The 18,713-nt window shown below is 41.4% G+C and overlaps 1 protein-coding gene across 1 annotated transcript in view; it reads left to right on the plus strand.

Moving 5' to 3' along the window:
• The window catches only part of pi4kaa (phosphatidylinositol 4-kinase, catalytic, alpha a), a 46,399-nt gene that overhangs the window by 23,304 nt on the left and 4,382 nt on the right, over window positions 1–18,713 (plus strand). The window contains exons 33-49 of the mRNA XM_080476485.1: window positions 1,076–1,234; window positions 1,346–1,497; window positions 1,622–1,729; window positions 4,611–4,738; window positions 7,983–8,141; window positions 8,989–9,068; window positions 9,215–9,414; window positions 10,265–10,352; window positions 10,427–10,594; window positions 10,678–10,731; window positions 12,139–12,259; window positions 13,211–13,340; window positions 13,422–13,492; window positions 14,539–14,611; window positions 14,740–14,920; window positions 17,841–17,945; window positions 18,153–18,278. Coding sequence (XP_080332611.1) covers window positions 1,076–1,234; window positions 1,346–1,497; window positions 1,622–1,729; window positions 4,611–4,738; window positions 7,983–8,141; window positions 8,989–9,068; window positions 9,215–9,414; window positions 10,265–10,352; window positions 10,427–10,594; window positions 10,678–10,731; window positions 12,139–12,259; window positions 13,211–13,340; window positions 13,422–13,492; window positions 14,539–14,611; window positions 14,740–14,920; window positions 17,841–17,945; window positions 18,153–18,278 — 2,103 coding nt within the window. The remainder of the gene's footprint in view (window positions 1–1,075; window positions 1,235–1,345; window positions 1,498–1,621; window positions 1,730–4,610; window positions 4,739–7,982; window positions 8,142–8,988; window positions 9,069–9,214; window positions 9,415–10,264; window positions 10,353–10,426; window positions 10,595–10,677; window positions 10,732–12,138; window positions 12,260–13,210; window positions 13,341–13,421; window positions 13,493–14,538; window positions 14,612–14,739; window positions 14,921–17,840; window positions 17,946–18,152; window positions 18,279–18,713) is intronic.

Genomic DNA, 18,713 nt, shown 5'->3' on the forward strand with positions numbered 1-18,713 from the left:
ATAAGCCAAAGAAACTTTAAGTGACTATAAAGAGGCACAAAATGAGTAGTGATCCTCCTGAATCTGATTGTTTTAAACATGGACTGTAAAACACAAAATTAGGAATCTCATACCAAAAGATAAAGAGATGTGCTCGATAAGGCTCAAAGCATGAATTTCTAAAACGCCATCAAAGTGACTAGATTTACCACAAAAATACGTAAAATGACTGAAAAGAAACAGAAAACAACACAAAGAGAGACTCAAAGTGTGAACTCAATCAATAAATGACCACAAAAAGAGATTAAATCATCAATGAGTCCCATGAAGTGAAAAAAAGATGATTCCAGAAAACACAAAATGAACACGGCACAAAGTGTGCACAGAGATACTCAGAATCATTAATTTGTCAGTGAAAAAGAAAGTATAACATAGAATCAGGAATACTCTATTAATCCCTGGAGGTTATTCTTGCTAAGTAGCTCTTGGCAGATTGAATAGGATAGAAGCTGAGGTAAGGTAATCAATATTGCAGAATAAAGTTAAATAGGTAATATTGAATTTAATGTCAATGTATAGTGTTACGCTCAGCAGTGACTGGTGTTGCATAGATACATGCAGAAGTAACAAAAATACACTAAATAATACCAAAAGATATGGCATATCCCAACAAAAACTACAAAGAGACACAAATTGAACACAAAGAGACACAAATGAACTACAAATGCACAAAATGACCATGAAGAGACACAAATTAACCATGAAGAGACACAAAATGACCATGAAGAGACACAAACTAACCATGAAGAGACACAAATTAACCATGAAGAGACACAAAATGACCATGAAGAGACACAAATTAACCATGAAGAGACACAAAATGACCATGAAGAGACACAAACTAACCATGAAGAGACACAAACTAACCATGAAGAGACACAAATTAACCATGAAGAGACACAAACTAACCATGAAGAGACACAAATTAACCATGAAGAGACACAAACTAACCATGAAGAGACACAAACTAACCATGAAGAGACACAAAATGACCATGAAGACACAGATGGAGTCTGGGTGTTTCCTGTGTGTGCAGTTCATGCGGGAGATGGCGGGGGCGTGGCAGATGACGGTGGAGCTGAAGATGGGTTTGTTCTCGGACGCCCAGGTGGAGGCCGACCCTCTGGCCGCTTCAGAGGAGAGCCAGCCCGTCCCCTGTCCTCCAGACATCACTCCTCACCACATCTGGATCGAGGTCAGATTGAAACAGCAAATAAAATCCACTTCCTGTTCATTGTTCCTCTTCTGCTCAATCCCTCGTGTCTCTGCCACTCCTCCTCCTCCTCATCCTCCTCTCCTCTCCTAGTTCCTCGTCCAGAGGTTTGAGATCGCCAAGTACTCCAGCGCGGACCAGGTGGAGATCTTCTGCAGCCTGATGCAGCGCTCCATGTCTCTGAACGTGGGCGCGGCCAAGAGCAGCCTGAACCGCCACGTGGCCGCCATCGGGCCTCGCTTCAGGTACCAGCCCCACACTGCGCTGCATCCAGGGTTAGAGGTGGAACACTTCCAAAAGGGTCGTTCAAGTCAGCAGAAACCATTAAGCTCCAAAGGTTGGAATGATGTGAGCGGCGCTTGTGTGCAGGCTGCTCACTCTGGGTCTGGCTCTGCTTCACTCGGACGTCGTCACCAACGCCACCATTCGAAACGTGCTGCGGGAGAAGATCTACTCCACCGCCTTCGATTACTTCAGGTACTTGCATGGAAACTACAACCTTTTCAAGTAAACTGTTTCCAGCTGATAGTTCCCATTTAAACCGTCCCGACATTTTGTTTGGTGAGACTTGCCACAGGTGCTGAAAATGACATTTTGCTCTGTGCTCTACATGTCCCTCTTTAGGCTGAGTAAATACTATAAGGCAGAGGTCTGCAACCTGCGGCTCTTTAGCCTCGCTGTAATGGCTCAATGCTGTCAGGAAATGTAATGTTGAAAAACACTTATTATCTATATTATATTTGCACATTGTATTATTTTGAAAGCACACTTCTGGCTAAAAATAGCTGAAAAAATAAAGGTAGAGCAGCCAAATGGGATCAAATTGCATCAACAACAACAAAAAATAAGAATCAATACAAAGGAAGGAAAAATAGACCATTTTTAAAATTTTATTTCTTAGGAGTCAAAATAGGTAAAACAACAAAAAATGACTAAAACCACAAAAAAAAAAAAAAAATCATCTAAAACAAATAGAAACAAATACAAAAGTAGCCTCAAATGAAAAGAACAATCAAAACAACAGAGTGAAAACACCCAGAACAGCAAAAGCCGACGGCCAAAACAGATAAAATGGCTTAAAAAAGATTTAAAAAGAAAATTCCTCCTCTAAAATAATGTCAAAAAGTTGTGTCTGATTTTCTAAACTGTAGTCATGAAATAGTTTTTTAAAAATTTTAAATCGCAGCGACAGACAAAACTGATTAGATGGGAAGTTGCAAAAGTAGCTCTTGTGGCGATAAATGTTGCAGACCCCCGCTAAAGGTGAATACTACCAGGTGAATACTAATACTAGGTGAATACTACAGCAGCTGTAGTATTTATTACTGTCTTGTATTTTTGACATTCAGTTGAAAATGTGTTTTATCCACTTACATGTTTTTTATAATCTTTTGTCCTCCGCAAAACTCTCCATTAAAGAGCATTTAAAGTCTATAAAGTGAGGCGGTGACTCTCCGTCTGACATGACGCTGGAAAAGTTAGTCGTCACTTTAGAGTTAATGGTGCAGTAAACTTCCAGAGGTTTACGATGTTCCACCGAGATCCAGAAAAAGTGGCTGCAGGTGTCACAAGTTGCATTTTCAGTGGCTCCGAGCTCCGTTGGCGTGTAAACAGACCCGCCAAGCGTGACTAAAGTCTTGCAATGTCACTTGAAATCGTTTTCCATTGGCCCTTCGGCAACAGTGCAAACTTTACTTTGTAGAGTCACTTCCTGGATGATAATCAAAAACTATGACGAGGTGACGGTGTTTACACTGAGCTGATTTTAGACTACACTCCGACGGAAACAAGCAGGCCCCGTTTATATGAAAACTGAAAACTTTCGGCGTATTTTGGGGGTCCGTTTCCATGACGACAGTGGTCAGAGCCACTGAAAACAGCTCCCAAGGTGGAACTTTTTGAAAATGCTCCGTCTCCATAGAAACGGGGAAATGCAACTTTTTGAAGCACGGCTGCCTCGCATGCACCCAACAGCCGTAGTAGGTAGAAGTTCTGCACATGCTCAGTAGAGCCAATCAGAACAAAGTTTCCTCCGTGGTGTCATGACTCCCAGTCCATGTTCTCCTGGACTTGCCACTTTTATTTTGACAGTCACCGTAATAACAATCCAACTTGGTAGTTTTATTTTGACAGTCACCGTAATAACAATCCAACTTGGTAGTTTTATTTTGACAGTCACCGTAATAACAATCCAACTTGGTAGTTTTATTTTGACAGTCGCCGTAATAACAATCCAACTTGGTAGTTTTATTTTGACAGTCGCCGGAATAACAATCCAACTTGGTAGTTTTATTTTGACAGTCGCCGGAATAACAATCCAACTTGGTAGTTTTATTTTGACAGTCACCGTAATAACAATCCAACTTGGAATATTAAACAATTGTTCAAAAATGATGAAGAGTCTCACAATCTAAGGAGGAAATGTGACTTTAAAGAACCAAGATTTCGTACGACCAGAAAAGGGTTTTGTCTCTCAGTACGCGGGGTGAGACGACTGAACAGATTTAGTGTGGAACTGAAGTAATGTCCAAATATGAGACAGTTTAAAATGCTGTATAAAAATATGATTTTCAAGAGGTGTGAGGATGAAGAAGGTGTGGCCAGTCACTAGGATATTTTAGGGGTAAATGTCTCGTCATTTATTTTGGTTATTTCTACTGTTAGTTTCTTTCCTAGCATTGATTAGTTTTGCTCGTCTCGCTTGTAGTGTTAGTGTGTATTGTTAGTGTGTAGTGTTTGTGTGTATTGTGCTTGAATGGTACATGTAGATTTATATGTGGGACAGTACATGTGTGAATGGATGAAGGTATTAGGCTATGTGTGTATGTTTATATGTAATAATGCATTTAGCATGAGTGTTTAATTAGTGTGCATATATTATAGAATGTTAAGTACATCTTACTCACAACATACGCGTTATGTATGATGTGTGTACTATGTGTGCTTGTGTGTGGGTGTAAGTGTTTGTGTCTGTCTGTAGATATGTATGAATGGACGTGTATGTATATATATTCTATGTACTGCAAAGGACGTGTGTGTGTGTGTGTGTGTGTGTGTGTGTGTGTGTGTGTGTGTGTGTGTGTGTGTGTGTGTGTGTGTGTGTGTGTGTGTGTGTGTGTGTGTGTGTGTGTGTGTGTGTGTGTGTGTGTGTGTGTGTGTGTGTGTGTGTGTGTGTGTGTCCTGTAAATGGACATTGTTTTGGAAACGTTGTGGTGTGAATGGGGTCTGGTTAATTCCTCTCATCTGTTCTCGTCTGAGCATGAATCAGTGAATCCGTTTGTCTCCTGTAATAAAGGAAAGTCTACTGATGCAGCCGACAGGAAGCTGCCGCGACTCTCAACTCTTCCTGTCGTTGCAGCGTCTCTCCGAAGTTCCCCACCCAGGGCGACAAGCGTCTCCGCGAAGACATCTGCATCATAATCCGCTTCTACGCCAGCATCCTGTCCGACAAGAAGTACCTGGCCGCGTGCCACCTGGTCCCACCCGGTGAGCTTGGTACTACCCCAGCCCCGAGCACACTCTCTGCGGGGATATTCGGATCGCTTATCGTGTCCAGCACTTCTCCGATTTCGATCTTAAGTAAGCCTAAAGCGGTGGAGTTCGGCCTGCACCGCCGCAGGGGCATGCTTTTACGCCCGGCAAATTTAACGCTGCTTTATCCTCACAGTGCTGCTGATACTTCCCCGCATGCAACAACCATTCAGTTTATATGACCCCTCCTTCTTTGTTTTATGTTGATCCTCATTATTTTCTTGATCCTCCGGTTTCTCCCATCTTGTGGAACAATTCTTTAACAGTCCTGCGGAGCACAGACAACCCTGATGTCGTGGAAGATAACTAAAAAGTGGCGCAAAATGAAAAACTGTCCCCTAAAAGATACACAGAGACATAAAATGAGTACGAACACACAGACCCAAAGAAACCCGAGGCAGCAGCAACAAAAATGATGCCGAAAATGACCAAAAACACTATTATTTATTTATTTATTTATTTATAATTATGGAAATTCCTACACATCTGGACCTGGTATACATATTATATTTTGTTTTTAATGCATCAGAATGAAATGAATTGAAGATACAAGTGAACAAAGATGCACTAAAATTGGCCCTGAAAGACACACAATGTCTGCAAATATGATCACAGAAAGACAGAAATGTCTATAAAAGAGGAAAAGAAAAGTAACAATAATGTTTACAAAAGACTCAAAATAACACAAAGACATAAAGGTACACAAACATAACAAAGTGGCCACAAAACACACTAAAGGATTCTGTACACAAACATTAAATTTATCAGTCAAACCAAAATGACCATAAATAATATTTCTTGTCTCATAAACACAAAGCAACAATGGAGATTCGAAAAATGAACACAAAGATGCTAAAATTGCTACAAAGACTCACAAAATGCACAAAAAAACGCCACAAAAGGTCCTCAAAGAATTAAAGAACGTCACATTTACAACAAACACAAAGTAGTTGAAATATTTAATACTTTAAATCTTAACAAAGTACATGTTTACAAACATAAATGGAAATGATCAGAAAAAGATCAGATTCACACAATGGACAAGACATAAAAGAGACAGAATTCCTCCAATGAGATAAAAAGAGGGGGAAACGATCGTAAGAAACACTATAACCAGAAAAATACACAGAATACCTCCAAAGATGAAAATGAAGCAAATAAAAAACATACACCGAGACGTAAGTGATTCAAAACACAATAGAGACCGTATGCCAGTGAGAAGACACAAACAGAAGCAACAAAAATGAGCTCAAGTCCAACCAGAAGGTAAAATAGAAAAGACACAAATTAATTCCAAATTCCCAAGAGGGAGAGAAATTATTATAAAATGAACTAAAAATGACCAGAAATGATCTTAAAAATACAGAAATGATTCAGAAAGACAGAAAACAACAGAATTCCACCAAAAGATGTCAAATAGGAAGAAAAGACCAAAATACCAATAAAAATATAAAGATTTCTCCTAAAAATGAAAAAAAAAACACACAGATTTAAATTTCCCACAGAGGCACAAAATAATCACATGACTAAAAGTAGCTTCAAAATAAAGCAAAATCTCAAGACAGCAACTCTGAAATGTGACAAAAAAAATGGAATAAGCCGAGGAGAAAGAATAGAAAATGCCCATTAAATTCACCGAATGACAATATATTTACAGTGTCTTTAGCTGGTGTGGGGGGGTCTGTGCCCTATGGGGGGGGGCTCTCAGTCAGTGTTTGAATGTTCAGTGTGAAGCAGCTGTGAGGAAAAAGCACAAATTTGTCAGCGGTGTTAAGATGCATGGTTAATCATCATATCAACCATACCAGATCCCCCCCAACCCCAACCCCAACCCCCCCCCCCCCCCCAACCGACTGACCAATCGACCCCCACACCGACCGGGCCTCAACGGAAGACACTGGCCCCTCCTCCTCCTCCTCTTCATCTCTGACGCCCTGGGGGGAACACATGGTGTCATCCTCTCATGCACATGGAACCGTCTTGGGGTCGACAAGCCCTCGAAGCACAGATCCTGGATCAGCACTTCCAGGCCACTTCCTCATGCCCACACTGACGCCGGCTTTCAAACGCATGACCATCAGGACCAGCATGACCAGTAGCAGAGCAGCAGCTGCAGCAGTAGCAATAGCAGAGCAGTAGCAGTAGAGCAGCAGCAGTAGCAATAGCAGAGCAGCAGTAGTAGTTGAAGCAGCAGTAGTAGTAGAAGTAGCAGAGCAGTAGCAGAGCAGCAGTAGAAGTAGCAGCAGCAGAGCAGCAGTAGCAGAGCAGCAGTAGTAATAGCAGCAGCAGAGCAGTAGCAGTAGAGCAGCAGCAGCAATAGCAGTAGCAGAGCAGCAGCAGCAGTAGTAGCAGTAGCAGAGCAGTAGACGTAGCAGTAGCAGAGCAGCAACAGTAGAAGTAGCAGTAGCAGTAGAAGTAGCAGTAGCAGTAGCAGAGCAGTAGAAGTAGCAGTAGCAGAGCAGCAGCGACTCAGACTCTGCTCATCTGGCTCTCCATCCTTCATACGCTGGATGTTTGCTTACATTGTTTAAAATGCTGTTCAATGAACTCAGATGCAGGATTTAGAAAACCTCCCATCTTGGATTTGCTTCACATTTCTCACTCATAATATTTTTGGTAACTTGTTAGTAATCTGCAAAGATTAAAGCTTGGCTCTCAGAAATGTTTGTGATTTTCACATTTTACTGAATATATGATGATCTCTGAGCATTTCTAATGGCTGTATGGTGGTAAAGGGGCTTTATTAGTGAACATACGGTAATCTTGGAGGATTTTTAGGGGATATATGGTAATCTTGGAGATTTTTTTATGAATATACGGTAATCTTTAGCGGATATACTGTAATCTCAGAGCATTTTTAGTTTATATATACATAATCTCAGAGTATTTTGACGTGGTATGTATTAATCATAATGTTTTGAATTGATCATGTGATATTTCTAAAGGTTATAAAGTAATCCTGGATTATTATGCACAGTTTTGTGAATAGATCACAATCCTGGAGCTTTTCGCTTTTATATAAAGTCATCCTCTGGCTATTTTAGTGACTATATATTCATGTTGTGTGACTGCAGTCGTGGTATTTTGGGCTCATTGAGAGTATTGAGATGAAATGTGGAGCAAGTCCAAAATGGTGAGCTCCTGCTGACACACTGAGTGTGCTCCATGTGTTCTGACTGAGGTGTGTGCGTGCTGACAGATAACCAGGACGCGTCCCTGAACAGCCTGTCGGTGATGAACGCCGCCGACCTGCGCAGCAACGTGGACTCCAGTGCCCGGTCGCAGCAGAGCAGCCAGGGCTGGATCAACACCTACCCACTGTCCAGCGGCATGTCCACCGCCTCCAAGAAGTCAGGTAGCACGTACTTTCTCCGTGTCCACTGGACAGCCAGGCTGCAGCTGATTGGACGGCAGCAGCCAATCAGAGGCTGCGCAGTCTGGAAAACAACGGACACATTTCTTATGTCTCTCTGACTCCATCACTTTCTGTCAGTCTTTGGCCCGTCGTGATAATCAATAAATCAATTAATTACACAATATTCATTTACCAAAGACGTCACTGTGAGCGGCGCTCACTCTGGTGTTAGTGAGCGGCGCTCACTCTGGTGTTAGTGAGCGGCTCTCACTCTGGTGTTAGTGAGCGACTCTCACAGTTTAATGTTGTTTTAGAGAGTTGCCAGATTTCTGAGCCTTCTAGTGAAAACCCGGTAAGGCTCACTGTAAACAGGCCTTATCATGGAGGAGGAAAACAGCCGATCTGGCAACAGCAGCCACCAGAGTGGCACCGCCGCATACGTCATCAACATGTGAAGCATCACGACAAAAACAAGTAGAAGACAGCAGCACCACCTCAGACTCTGTCTCCACCATTAATACTTCATCTTCGTATGGTTACAGTACTTTCCCGACGACAAGCCGCTACTAGCCGGAGGACGACTCGGCTTTTTAAGGGTTAACGAGCTTCCTGCTGCTGATACTGGGTGATGCGTTCAGGTGCATCACGTAACTCCAAAGCTCACAGCAACATACTGGGAAAAAAAGAATTATGAACTCGTTAATTTTTGGAACGATGAATTTAGAGCGAGGGTTAAATAAAGTTGACTTGACTCGTTCTGTCGTTCTCTGATGGAGGTAGAGACTCTTGGTTCTGCTCATTCAGAACATTAGAATTCGGCCCAACAGGATTTTCTCCGCTGTGTTTCCAGGCACGTCTAAGAAGAGTAACCGAGGAACGCAGCTCCACAAATACTACATGAAGCGCAGGACTCTGCTGCTGGCCTTACTGGTGAGTCTCTCACACACACACACACACACACACACACACACACACACACACACACACACACACACACACACACACACACACACACACACACACCCTCCTCATCATCATCTTCACCTGTGTGTTTCCCTGCTGTCGTTGGTCCTCAGGCCAGTGAGATCGAGCGTCTGACCACCTGGTACAACCCGCTGTCCACTCAGGAGCTGGCCATCGCCACCGAGCAATCTGTGGAGACCAGCATCGCCAACTGGAGGTCCAAGTACATCAGTCTGACGGAGAAGCAGTGGAAGGACAACGTCAACCTGGCCTGGAACATCGCGCCCTACCTGGCCATGCAGCTCCCCGCCAGGTGGCTGCTCACTCTGCGCCGTCACACCCACACACTGGTGGTCCTGTGATTCTGCTCACTTTCCTCTGAGTCGCTTCCTTTCTCTGGAGAGTCTCTCCAGAGAAACTACCAGGTTGGATTGTTGTTACGGTGACTGTCAAAATAAAACTACCAAGTTGGATTGTTATTACGGTGACTGTCAAAATAAAAGTACCAAGTCCAGGAGAATATGGACTGTGAGTCATGACACCGTGGAGGAAACCTTGTTCTGATTGGCTCTACTGAGCATGTGCAGAACTACGCCACCAAGGTTTTTCCATTTTCACTGGAAAACGTGTAAATAGTTCCTTCGGGTCAGTGTGATCCCAGCTGAGTAAATAATCATTTTCTCAGATGAAGAATTTCCCCTTAAAAACAGCTTAGATTTATTTACTCCTGTTTCCTGTATTTTCTCTTCTCTATAAATGTAGTATTTTTTATGAGCCCAAACTTTATTTTCCAACTAAAAATTAGCATTTTATTATTCTGAACTTTTATTTTAGAAGGAGTCTATTTCCTTTAGAAGTAGCATTCTTTCCAACTTAAATTTCTTTTTCCTTCGTCCTGTTTCTTGTGTTTTCTTTAAATGCAGCCGTTCCCACCTTTTCCCCTTCACAATGATCTTTGTCTTCCTAAAAGTTCCACGTTATTTTTTCTGAACTCACTATTTTTCAGACGCAGTCTGTTTATTCTCTTTGAAATAGTTTTTTTCCCCCACCAAAGTGTATTTCTACAAGATGAACTATTTCCCTTTTAAAACGCCTCATTCTTTCTGTTGTAAAGGAGCTTCTTTCCTCCGGACCGTCACACTGTGATGTGTTTAACCCTGCAGGTTTAAGAACGACGCCATCGTGGCCGAGGTGACCCGGCTGGTGCGTCTGGACCCGGGAGCGGTCAGCGACGTCCCGGAGGCCGTGAAGGTGAGACGTTTCTTTCACTTCCTGGGCCTCAGTGAGTCGTCCTGCGTGACGTTGATCCTCCGTCGTTCCATCAGTTCCTGGTGACGTGGCACACCATCGACGCCGACTCCCCCGAGCTGAGTCACATCCTGTGCTGGGCGCCGGCCGACCCGCCCACCGGCCTGTCCTACTTCAGCAGCATGTACCCTCCTCATCCTCTCACCGCCCAGTACGCCGTCAAAGTGCTGCGCTCCTTTCCTCCCGTACGTCCTCCGGGAATCCGCCACCTTCGTCCCCGCGTCACCCCGAACGTCTTCTTCACCCTTTCACCTCTGCCTCTCCTCAGGACGCCATCCTCTTCTACATCCCTCAGATCGTTCAGGCTCTCCGCTATGACAAGGTGAACATGTCCACAGTCCGCAGATTCACTGATACTAAATCATTCAATCCCAATAAGATGAAACATTTGATTCCTCTGTGGGGGTTTTCCTTAAAGTTTTTTTTTTTATATATATATACATATATAATCTTTTTTAAATATACGAAATTCAATGCTTGAAAACACAATGAGATAAACACCATTTGTTTTTAACTCATATGTTTTCCATCATCCCTGCAATTGTTCCTTTACATTAATTGAGCCAACATTTGACAAAAGTTAAATATAAATACAAATAAAAACTTGATTTGGCAAAACAAAACAAAAAACCGGTCATTTGCATAAAGACACACGAAAACGATGTGAAATAAAGTTAAAAAAAACAAAAAGACAAAAGAGTGCAATTAATAAATATCCAATATAATAATAATAAAACCCAAAATGTAATAACTGGTCAATAATGTAACTGAGTCCAAAACTTCAAAACTTTATAATATTACGTTATGGAGCAGGAAAAATATTTCCCCCGTATACTGTAATAATTTTATTACATCATGAAGTGAGTGAAGGATTCATGGTTGGACTTGAACTTGAACTGCTTCAATATAAATAACTGATAGAATGAGTTCTAAAAGTTTGGACTATTTGTTTATGCGTATATCTTTACACAGTTTATGGTATTTATGTACGTCATCTATAGTTTTCTGTTCTCTATAATCTGTAATCCATTTCTCCAATAATCAGTACAAAATAATGTATAACATTAAACATACGGAGATCACATTTAGATTCTTGTTAGATTTTGTTACATCATCAACCAGTTATTACAGTTTGGGTTTTATTACATTATATGTTATAACAGTTCAGGTCGTTGTTCCACATCAGGCTCTAACAGACTTGATCACAGAATTATAATATCGGTAGCGTCCAGTTTTTCTAAGTTAAAAAATGTAAGACACTTTCTGATTCCAGCCTTCTGTCTCTGTTTGACTCTTCAGTCTCCAGTCCAAACGTCTGACTTAGATACAGTCCTACCACCTACTTTAAGAGTGTTTTAAGTTATATTTATTTATTTACTTATTGCTTTTAGTGGTATTAATAAGGTCTAACAAGACATTTAATATTGACTTGTTGTGTTTTCCATCAAAAGATGTTGAAAAGGTTGAAAATTTGCATTATTTCTTCTTTGTTGATAAATCTCTGCATCGCTTCTTCAGCGTTTTTCTATTTTATTTTATCATGTTCATTCAGGTGAATCTTGTTCAATGCTAACAGTCTAGTTTTTCAAATTTCTGAACCAGATTTGCCTGCTTTAAGTTTTCCTTCTTCGTGAAAATAAAAAATTCCCAATGTGGTGTATTAGCTTTAGAATGTTAATGTTGCTGAAAGGAGACGATAAATCACGTTTTCCTTCTCTGTCCGTCTCAGATGGGTTATGTGAGGGAGTACATTCTGTGGGCGGCTCAGAAATCTCAACTTCTGGCTCATCAGTTCATCTGGAACATGAAGACCAACATCTACCTGGACGAGGAGGGACACCAGAAAGACCGTGAGTCCCAGCAGCTACGATCAGGCAGAAGCAAAAAGCCAACGAGCTGCAGATTAATTCACCTTCGAACCCCCAATAATCAAAACCAACAGGATGATGAGTGCATGAATAGAGAGAAACTGCCGGCGGCACATTTTGATTCATTTCAACATCAAAGGTCAGTCACAGGAAATACATCAGATTTGTTAAGCTCCTGTTTTAATCAGGCTCAAACAAAGGCCAGTAAAACACCAAACTGTCAGCTGCTTTCTAATAAAAGACAAGTCAGGTTTATTTTACCGGTTTCATCCAGGCTCAAGTAGAGACTCACAAAAAGGGATCCCGTCATCGGTGAGTGTGAAGAAGGTATTACCTGGAAAGAAGGTTCCAGTAAATACAAACATTTATCTGCTTGTTTCAATCAGGCTGAAGTAAAGACCAAAAAAAAAAAGATTTCAATTTATTTATTTATCAGGGACGGTGCAATATACAGAGAAGAAATCTGATGTGTTGCACATAGAGTATATAGCTCGACACTAATTTGCAACTCTCGTCCCTGGAAGAGCTTTTCAGAGGGTAAAAGAGGAAACAACAGTACATACTGTACAACACCAAGATACATCAGACAAGCAGAAATACACAGAATACACAGAGTAAATATCTGATTCACAATTACATGTTATCATAAAACACATTTCCTCCCTCCCTCCCTCCCTCCCTGGGTTAGGAAACATTCCCCCCTCCCTCCCTCCCTCATTCACTGGGTTAGGACACATTCCCTCCCTCCCTCTCTCCTTCCTTCCTTCCCTCATTCACTCCCTCACTACAATAAAACACATTTTTGCAAAGTTAAATTAAGCAAAGACCAACAGGAGTCAAGTCAGAAGAAGTGTGTGATCTGTTGTTGAGTTTAGATTATTGGAAAAGTTAGTGATGTAAACTCACGGTGGTTTGCTTGTGGGCGCCGTCCAGCCGACATCGGGGAGCTGCTGGAGCAGATGGTGGAGGAGATCACCGGCTCGCTGTCCGGTCCCGCCAAAGACTTCTACCAGCGAGAGTTCGACTTCTTCAACAAGATCACCAACGTCTCGGCCATCATCAAGTAACCGCCGCGGCTCGCCGTCCACACCCGCTCACCCCGCCGCCACCCAGGTCTGACACTGCAGTGTCTTTTCTTTTCCAGGCCCGTTCCGAAGGGCGAGGAGAGGAAACGAGCCTGTCTCAAAGCTCTGTCGGACATCAGGGTGCAGCCAGGTAACTCCAGTCACCAACTAGTCAACATCAGCAGGACTGATTCTGCTGCAAAAAGTACCCTGTTATAGTAGCGATGGTTTTATTAGTCACTTTGAATCTAGTTCATTTAATCATCAACTTTAAAAGAAAAACGATTCAAAGTCCAAAAATAGACGCTGGAGTCCCAGGGGTGCCCAAGTTCGGTCCTGGAGGGCCGGCGTCCTGGATGCTTTAGTTCCTCCCTGCTTCAGCTTACCTGACTCTAATGATGATGTCATCACCAAGGTTGTGGAAAAGCCCAATAACGAGCCCCTCATTGCAATCAGGTGTGTTAAACTGGGAGGAGCTAAACCTGCAGGACGCCGGCCCCCCGGGACCGAGCCTGGACACCCCCGCCCTAGACATTTTGAATTAGAAAACAATTGCAATTAAACAAGTTGAAATAAAATGACAAACAGAATTAGATTTTTAAATCCATCCATCCATCCCTCTCCTCCCTCTTATCCGTTCCCGGGTGGTGGGGGTGTCAGTCTGAGCACCGTCACCCAGATCACATTGCACCATTAAGAACCTTCCTGCAGGTGGAGAGCCCACGGGAATTAAGCATATAAAATAATGTTGTTATTGAAAATGAGAATCAGTTCTCAATTAACTTACCTGGCAAAATAAATAAATAAAATAAGGAAATAGGATTAAAATTATTCAGAATTGATATATTGATATTTTCATTAAATCTATTTTATTTATAAATATTTGTAATAATTTTGATTTAAAATATTAGCCGCGAATCAAACTTGATCAAATACAACAATAATGAAAGATCAGAAAATGATTAGACTGTTTAAAAAAAAAAAAACATTTATTAGAAATTTACAAAAATAACAATAATAATAAAATAATAAATTAATAAGAAATAAATCATTAAAACAAAAGGTTTCTACATCTTCCAGTGGAGGAGGTAAACATATGAGGGTTAAGATTGAAAGAAGACCGTGAACGATTCACTCGAGCAAAACACGATAATCAACTGACAAAAAACTGCTTCCTGCTCTTCGTGTGTTTTTTAGGCTGTTACCTGCCGAGTAACCCTGAAGCCATCGTCCTGGACATCGACTACAAATCTGGGACTCCCATGCAGAGGTAACGGCCGGCGCCGGTTAATACACACCCATCCACGTGTGTGGAGAATCATCCTACAGTGTGTGTGTGTGTGTGTGTGTGTGTGTGTGTGTGTGTGTGTGTGTGTGTGTGTGTGTGTGTGTGTGTAGCGCTGCCAAAGCACCCTACCTGGCCAAGTTCAAGGTGAAGCGCTGTGGCGTGAGCGAGCTGGAGAGGGAGGGGCTCCGCTGCCCCTCCGATTCTCTGGAGGACGGCGAGGAGAACCCGGACGGCTCACGCCGGATCTGCTGGCAGGCGGCCATCTTTAAAGTGGGCGACGACTGCAGACAGGTGCTTCACTCCCACCACACTGTGGACGTCTTCCTCCAGCCGGAACCACCATTTAGAAGTTTACATGAAAAATGTTCATTTATAATGAAATTATAAACTTGGAAGTTTGAATTAAAATAAGTTAATTTCACATTTAGGAAGTTGATCAATATGAATTTGATATACATTTGGATTTAAACTAAATCTAATTACATATAGAAATACAGAATCTAAATAAGAAAAACCAAAGTTATTTAAATACCAGAGCAACATAAATCGAATGTAAAAATTACAATATAGAACGTAATCTAGAATATTTTGAGTTAAATATGTTGAATTAGAATAAAAGATAGAAGTAAATACACAGAAAATTTATACCAATCCCCCTTTATTTATAAAAACAAACAAGCAATTATGGACAGAGAATTCTGTATTCAGAAATAAATAGCAATAAATAATCTTTCAAAAAGCAATAAAATAGGAGTGACTTCCTGCTGCAATGTAGGAGCAGGAGGTGTGTGAGAGTTCTCCCGCTTCACTTTGAACTCCACTTTTTCAGTCGGCCCTTACTGCAAAAGCTTCAGGAAGTTGGACAAACCCTTACTGGCTGATAATACCGTGACATGATATCTAAAAAAACTGATGACTTTCTACAATTCAGTAAGAAAAGAGAATGTCTCCCCTTCACTACTGTGGGAAACACTGAAAGCTGTAATACGAGGTGAAATAATCGCATGTTAGAATTAATAGGTTAACTTAAACAGAATCAGCTAATTCATTCAATAAACACAGTAGATGTTCAGTACTCCATCTCCCCCTCCCCTGAACTCTACAGAATAAAGCTTGACCTTCAAACTCAATACGGTTTGTTATCCACTGAAAAGACAGAGCGACCTGGACTGAAGTCACGTGACTACTTTTATGAGCATGGCGAGAGAACCGGGTGCTTTTTGACACGCCAAATCAAATGCTGCTCCGCCGCTCAACAAACTCCCCAGATAAAAACTCCCCACGGCGAGTTAACCATTGATCCTAAAACCATTAGCCAAACATTCACCATGTACTACTCACATTTATACACGTGTGAAGCTCCTAAAGACAATACTGACATGGAACACTTCTTCAGCAGTCTCTTGGCACCCTCCATACATGCGGGACACAGACCGAGGACGGAGCTCCCGTTCCAACAAACTGAAATTGTAAACGCTATAATGGCAAAGCAAAGTGGTAAAACACCGGGTCCCGACGGCTATCCAGAGGAATTCTGACAAACTGTCAACAATTTTACTTGACATGTTCAATGACTCGCTGTCTCGTGGGCCACTGCCTGAAACACTGTCTGAAGCATCAGTTCTTCTCCTGGTCCAACCAGGCAGAGCGGAGACAGAAGGCAGTTCGTATCGTCCCTTCTCTCTTTGAACAGTGACGTGACGATCTCAGCCAAGCCCCTGGCCTTACGCTTACAGACCACAAGGTGTGATGTAATCTCTGACGACCAAACAGGTTTTATTTCAGGACGACACTCATTTACAAATATTCGACGATTTCTTAATATAATTTACTCTCCTGGATCTAGTGCAGTACCTGAGGTTGTTATTTCATTAGATGCAGAGAAAGCTTTTGACCAGGTAGAATGGGAGTATTTATTTAGATGCTTGAAAAAGTTTGGATACGGTCCCTATTGTATTTTGTGCATTAAACGTCACCCAAAACCTCTGTAATTACAAATGGTAAACAAGCTCTGTATTTTTATCTATCGAGCGGAACTCGTCAAGGATGCCCAGTAAGCCCACTGCTATTGGCCCGAGCCATTGAGCCTTTGTCCATTACACTGAGGTCACTCGCCTCAATAGGTGGGATTGACAGAAGAGGAGTAGAAAATAGATTATCTTGATATGCTGATGACCTTTTACTATTTGTATCTGACCGTATTCGAAGCATTCCCCATGTTATTCACTTGTTAGAGAGATTCGGTAAATTTTCTGGATTCAAATTGAACTTCAGTAGGAGTGAGTGCTTTCCTGTCAATGGTTTGGCCCTTCAAATACAACGTTTCACCGTTCAAAATGTCTAAAACCGGCTTCAAATATCTGACGTGATGCATTTTATAAAGTTAGAAAAGATAAAATACTCACTCAGAGGGTCCAAAGAAAAATGTTATTCTATCTGGGATCCAATCTTGAGTCACTTAGTAACTCAGAGTTCTACCTGAGACTACCTGAACTCTTCATTCTATTTACTCTCCAAAATCATGGCTGCATGGATTTAAAATGATCCACTTACTCAAAGTCTTTTCATATATGTTTTTTTTTCTTATGTCTTTTTTATTTTATTTTTTTTTTGTATTCACTTACAGTGTCTGATAAATCTGGCTGTGATTTTTATTGGGTGTGCCCTGTGTTGGTGGGGGTGGGGGTGGGGGTGGGGGGTGTTTGTTCAGTTGTGTATACACATTAAAATGGAAATATAGAAATCAACATATGTCAAGTATTTCTGTATCTCACTGTTTCCAAAAAAAAGCAATAAAATACAATTGAAATGTTTTTTTAAAAATATATTAATAGTAAAATTTTAATTACAAGAATAATAACTCCAATCAAGAAGTGCAATTAAAATTCCAACATTTACAACTCACTCAATTATCAATTACAAAATCTAATGTTGAGGTATTATCTTATAGAGTTAAGGAATTGGGAAAGCAGCGAGAATTTAAGAATCATCACCTTAATTAAACAGTTTTAAGATGATAAGAATATTAAACAACTAAAAAATGGAATTTAAACAAGATCTGCTTTCAATTGAAATTCACATGGTGAATGAAAAAAATCATAAACAACAAAAAACTGACAATTCAGATTAAAATTCGATTCAGATTAGGAAAGTTTGAATGTGATGTAATCCATTGTAATGAGAATATCTGTGTTTGAATCCTGTTGTCCAGGACATGCTGGCTCTGCAGATCATCGGACTGTTTAAGAATATCTTCCAGCTCGTCGGGCTCGATCTCTTCGTCTTCCCCTACAGAGTCGTCGCCACGGCGCCGGGGGTGAAACTCATTCATGTTTTAATTTATACGTTCAGAGGACACCTTTTATAGATGGCGCAGTGCATTTTGTCCTCATGGTCTCCATCCATGTCGTGTTTAAGAGTTCTTGTGCTGCTTCTTATTACTCCTATTTGACTATTTGTACATGAATATTCCCTCAGCAGTTCTTGTGGACGTTGATGGTTGACGGCTGTTTCCTGTCCTCAGTGTGGAGTGATCGAGTGCATCCCGGACTGTAAGTCCAGAGACCAGCTCGGCAGGCAGACCGACTTCGGGATGTACGATTACTTCCGTAATCAGTACGGTGACGAGTCCACGCTCGCCTTCCAGAAGGTTTGCAACCTACTTAATGATTTTGATCTGCTTGATGGATTTTAAAGGGCCAGTTACATTTTATTTTCTATATTTCATTACTTCTCCTGTCGCCACACCTGAACTCTCAATGTGTAACGAGCCGAAGGTCAATGAACCTGCAAGAAATGAAAATCTAACAAATTTGGTTGGTTAGTTGGTTGGTAGACTGATGATTGGTTGGTTAGTTAGTTCCTTGGTTGGTTGGTTCCTTGATTGGTTGGTTCCTTAGTTCCTTGGTTGGTTGACTGATGGTTGGTTGACTGATGGTTGGTTCCTTGGTTGGTTGGTGAGTTAGTTCTTTGGTTATTTGGTTCTTTGGTTGGTTCCTTGATTGGTTGGTTACTTGGTTGGTTACTTGGTTGGTTAGTTTCTTGGTTGGTTGGTTTGTTGGTTCCTTGGTTTGTTGGTTCTTTG

Source organism: Lipophrys pholis (assembly GCF_963383615.2).
Source record: "Lipophrys pholis genome assembly, chromosome: 12".
Lineage (NCBI taxonomy): Eukaryota > Metazoa > Chordata > Actinopteri > Blenniiformes > Blenniidae > Lipophrys > Lipophrys pholis.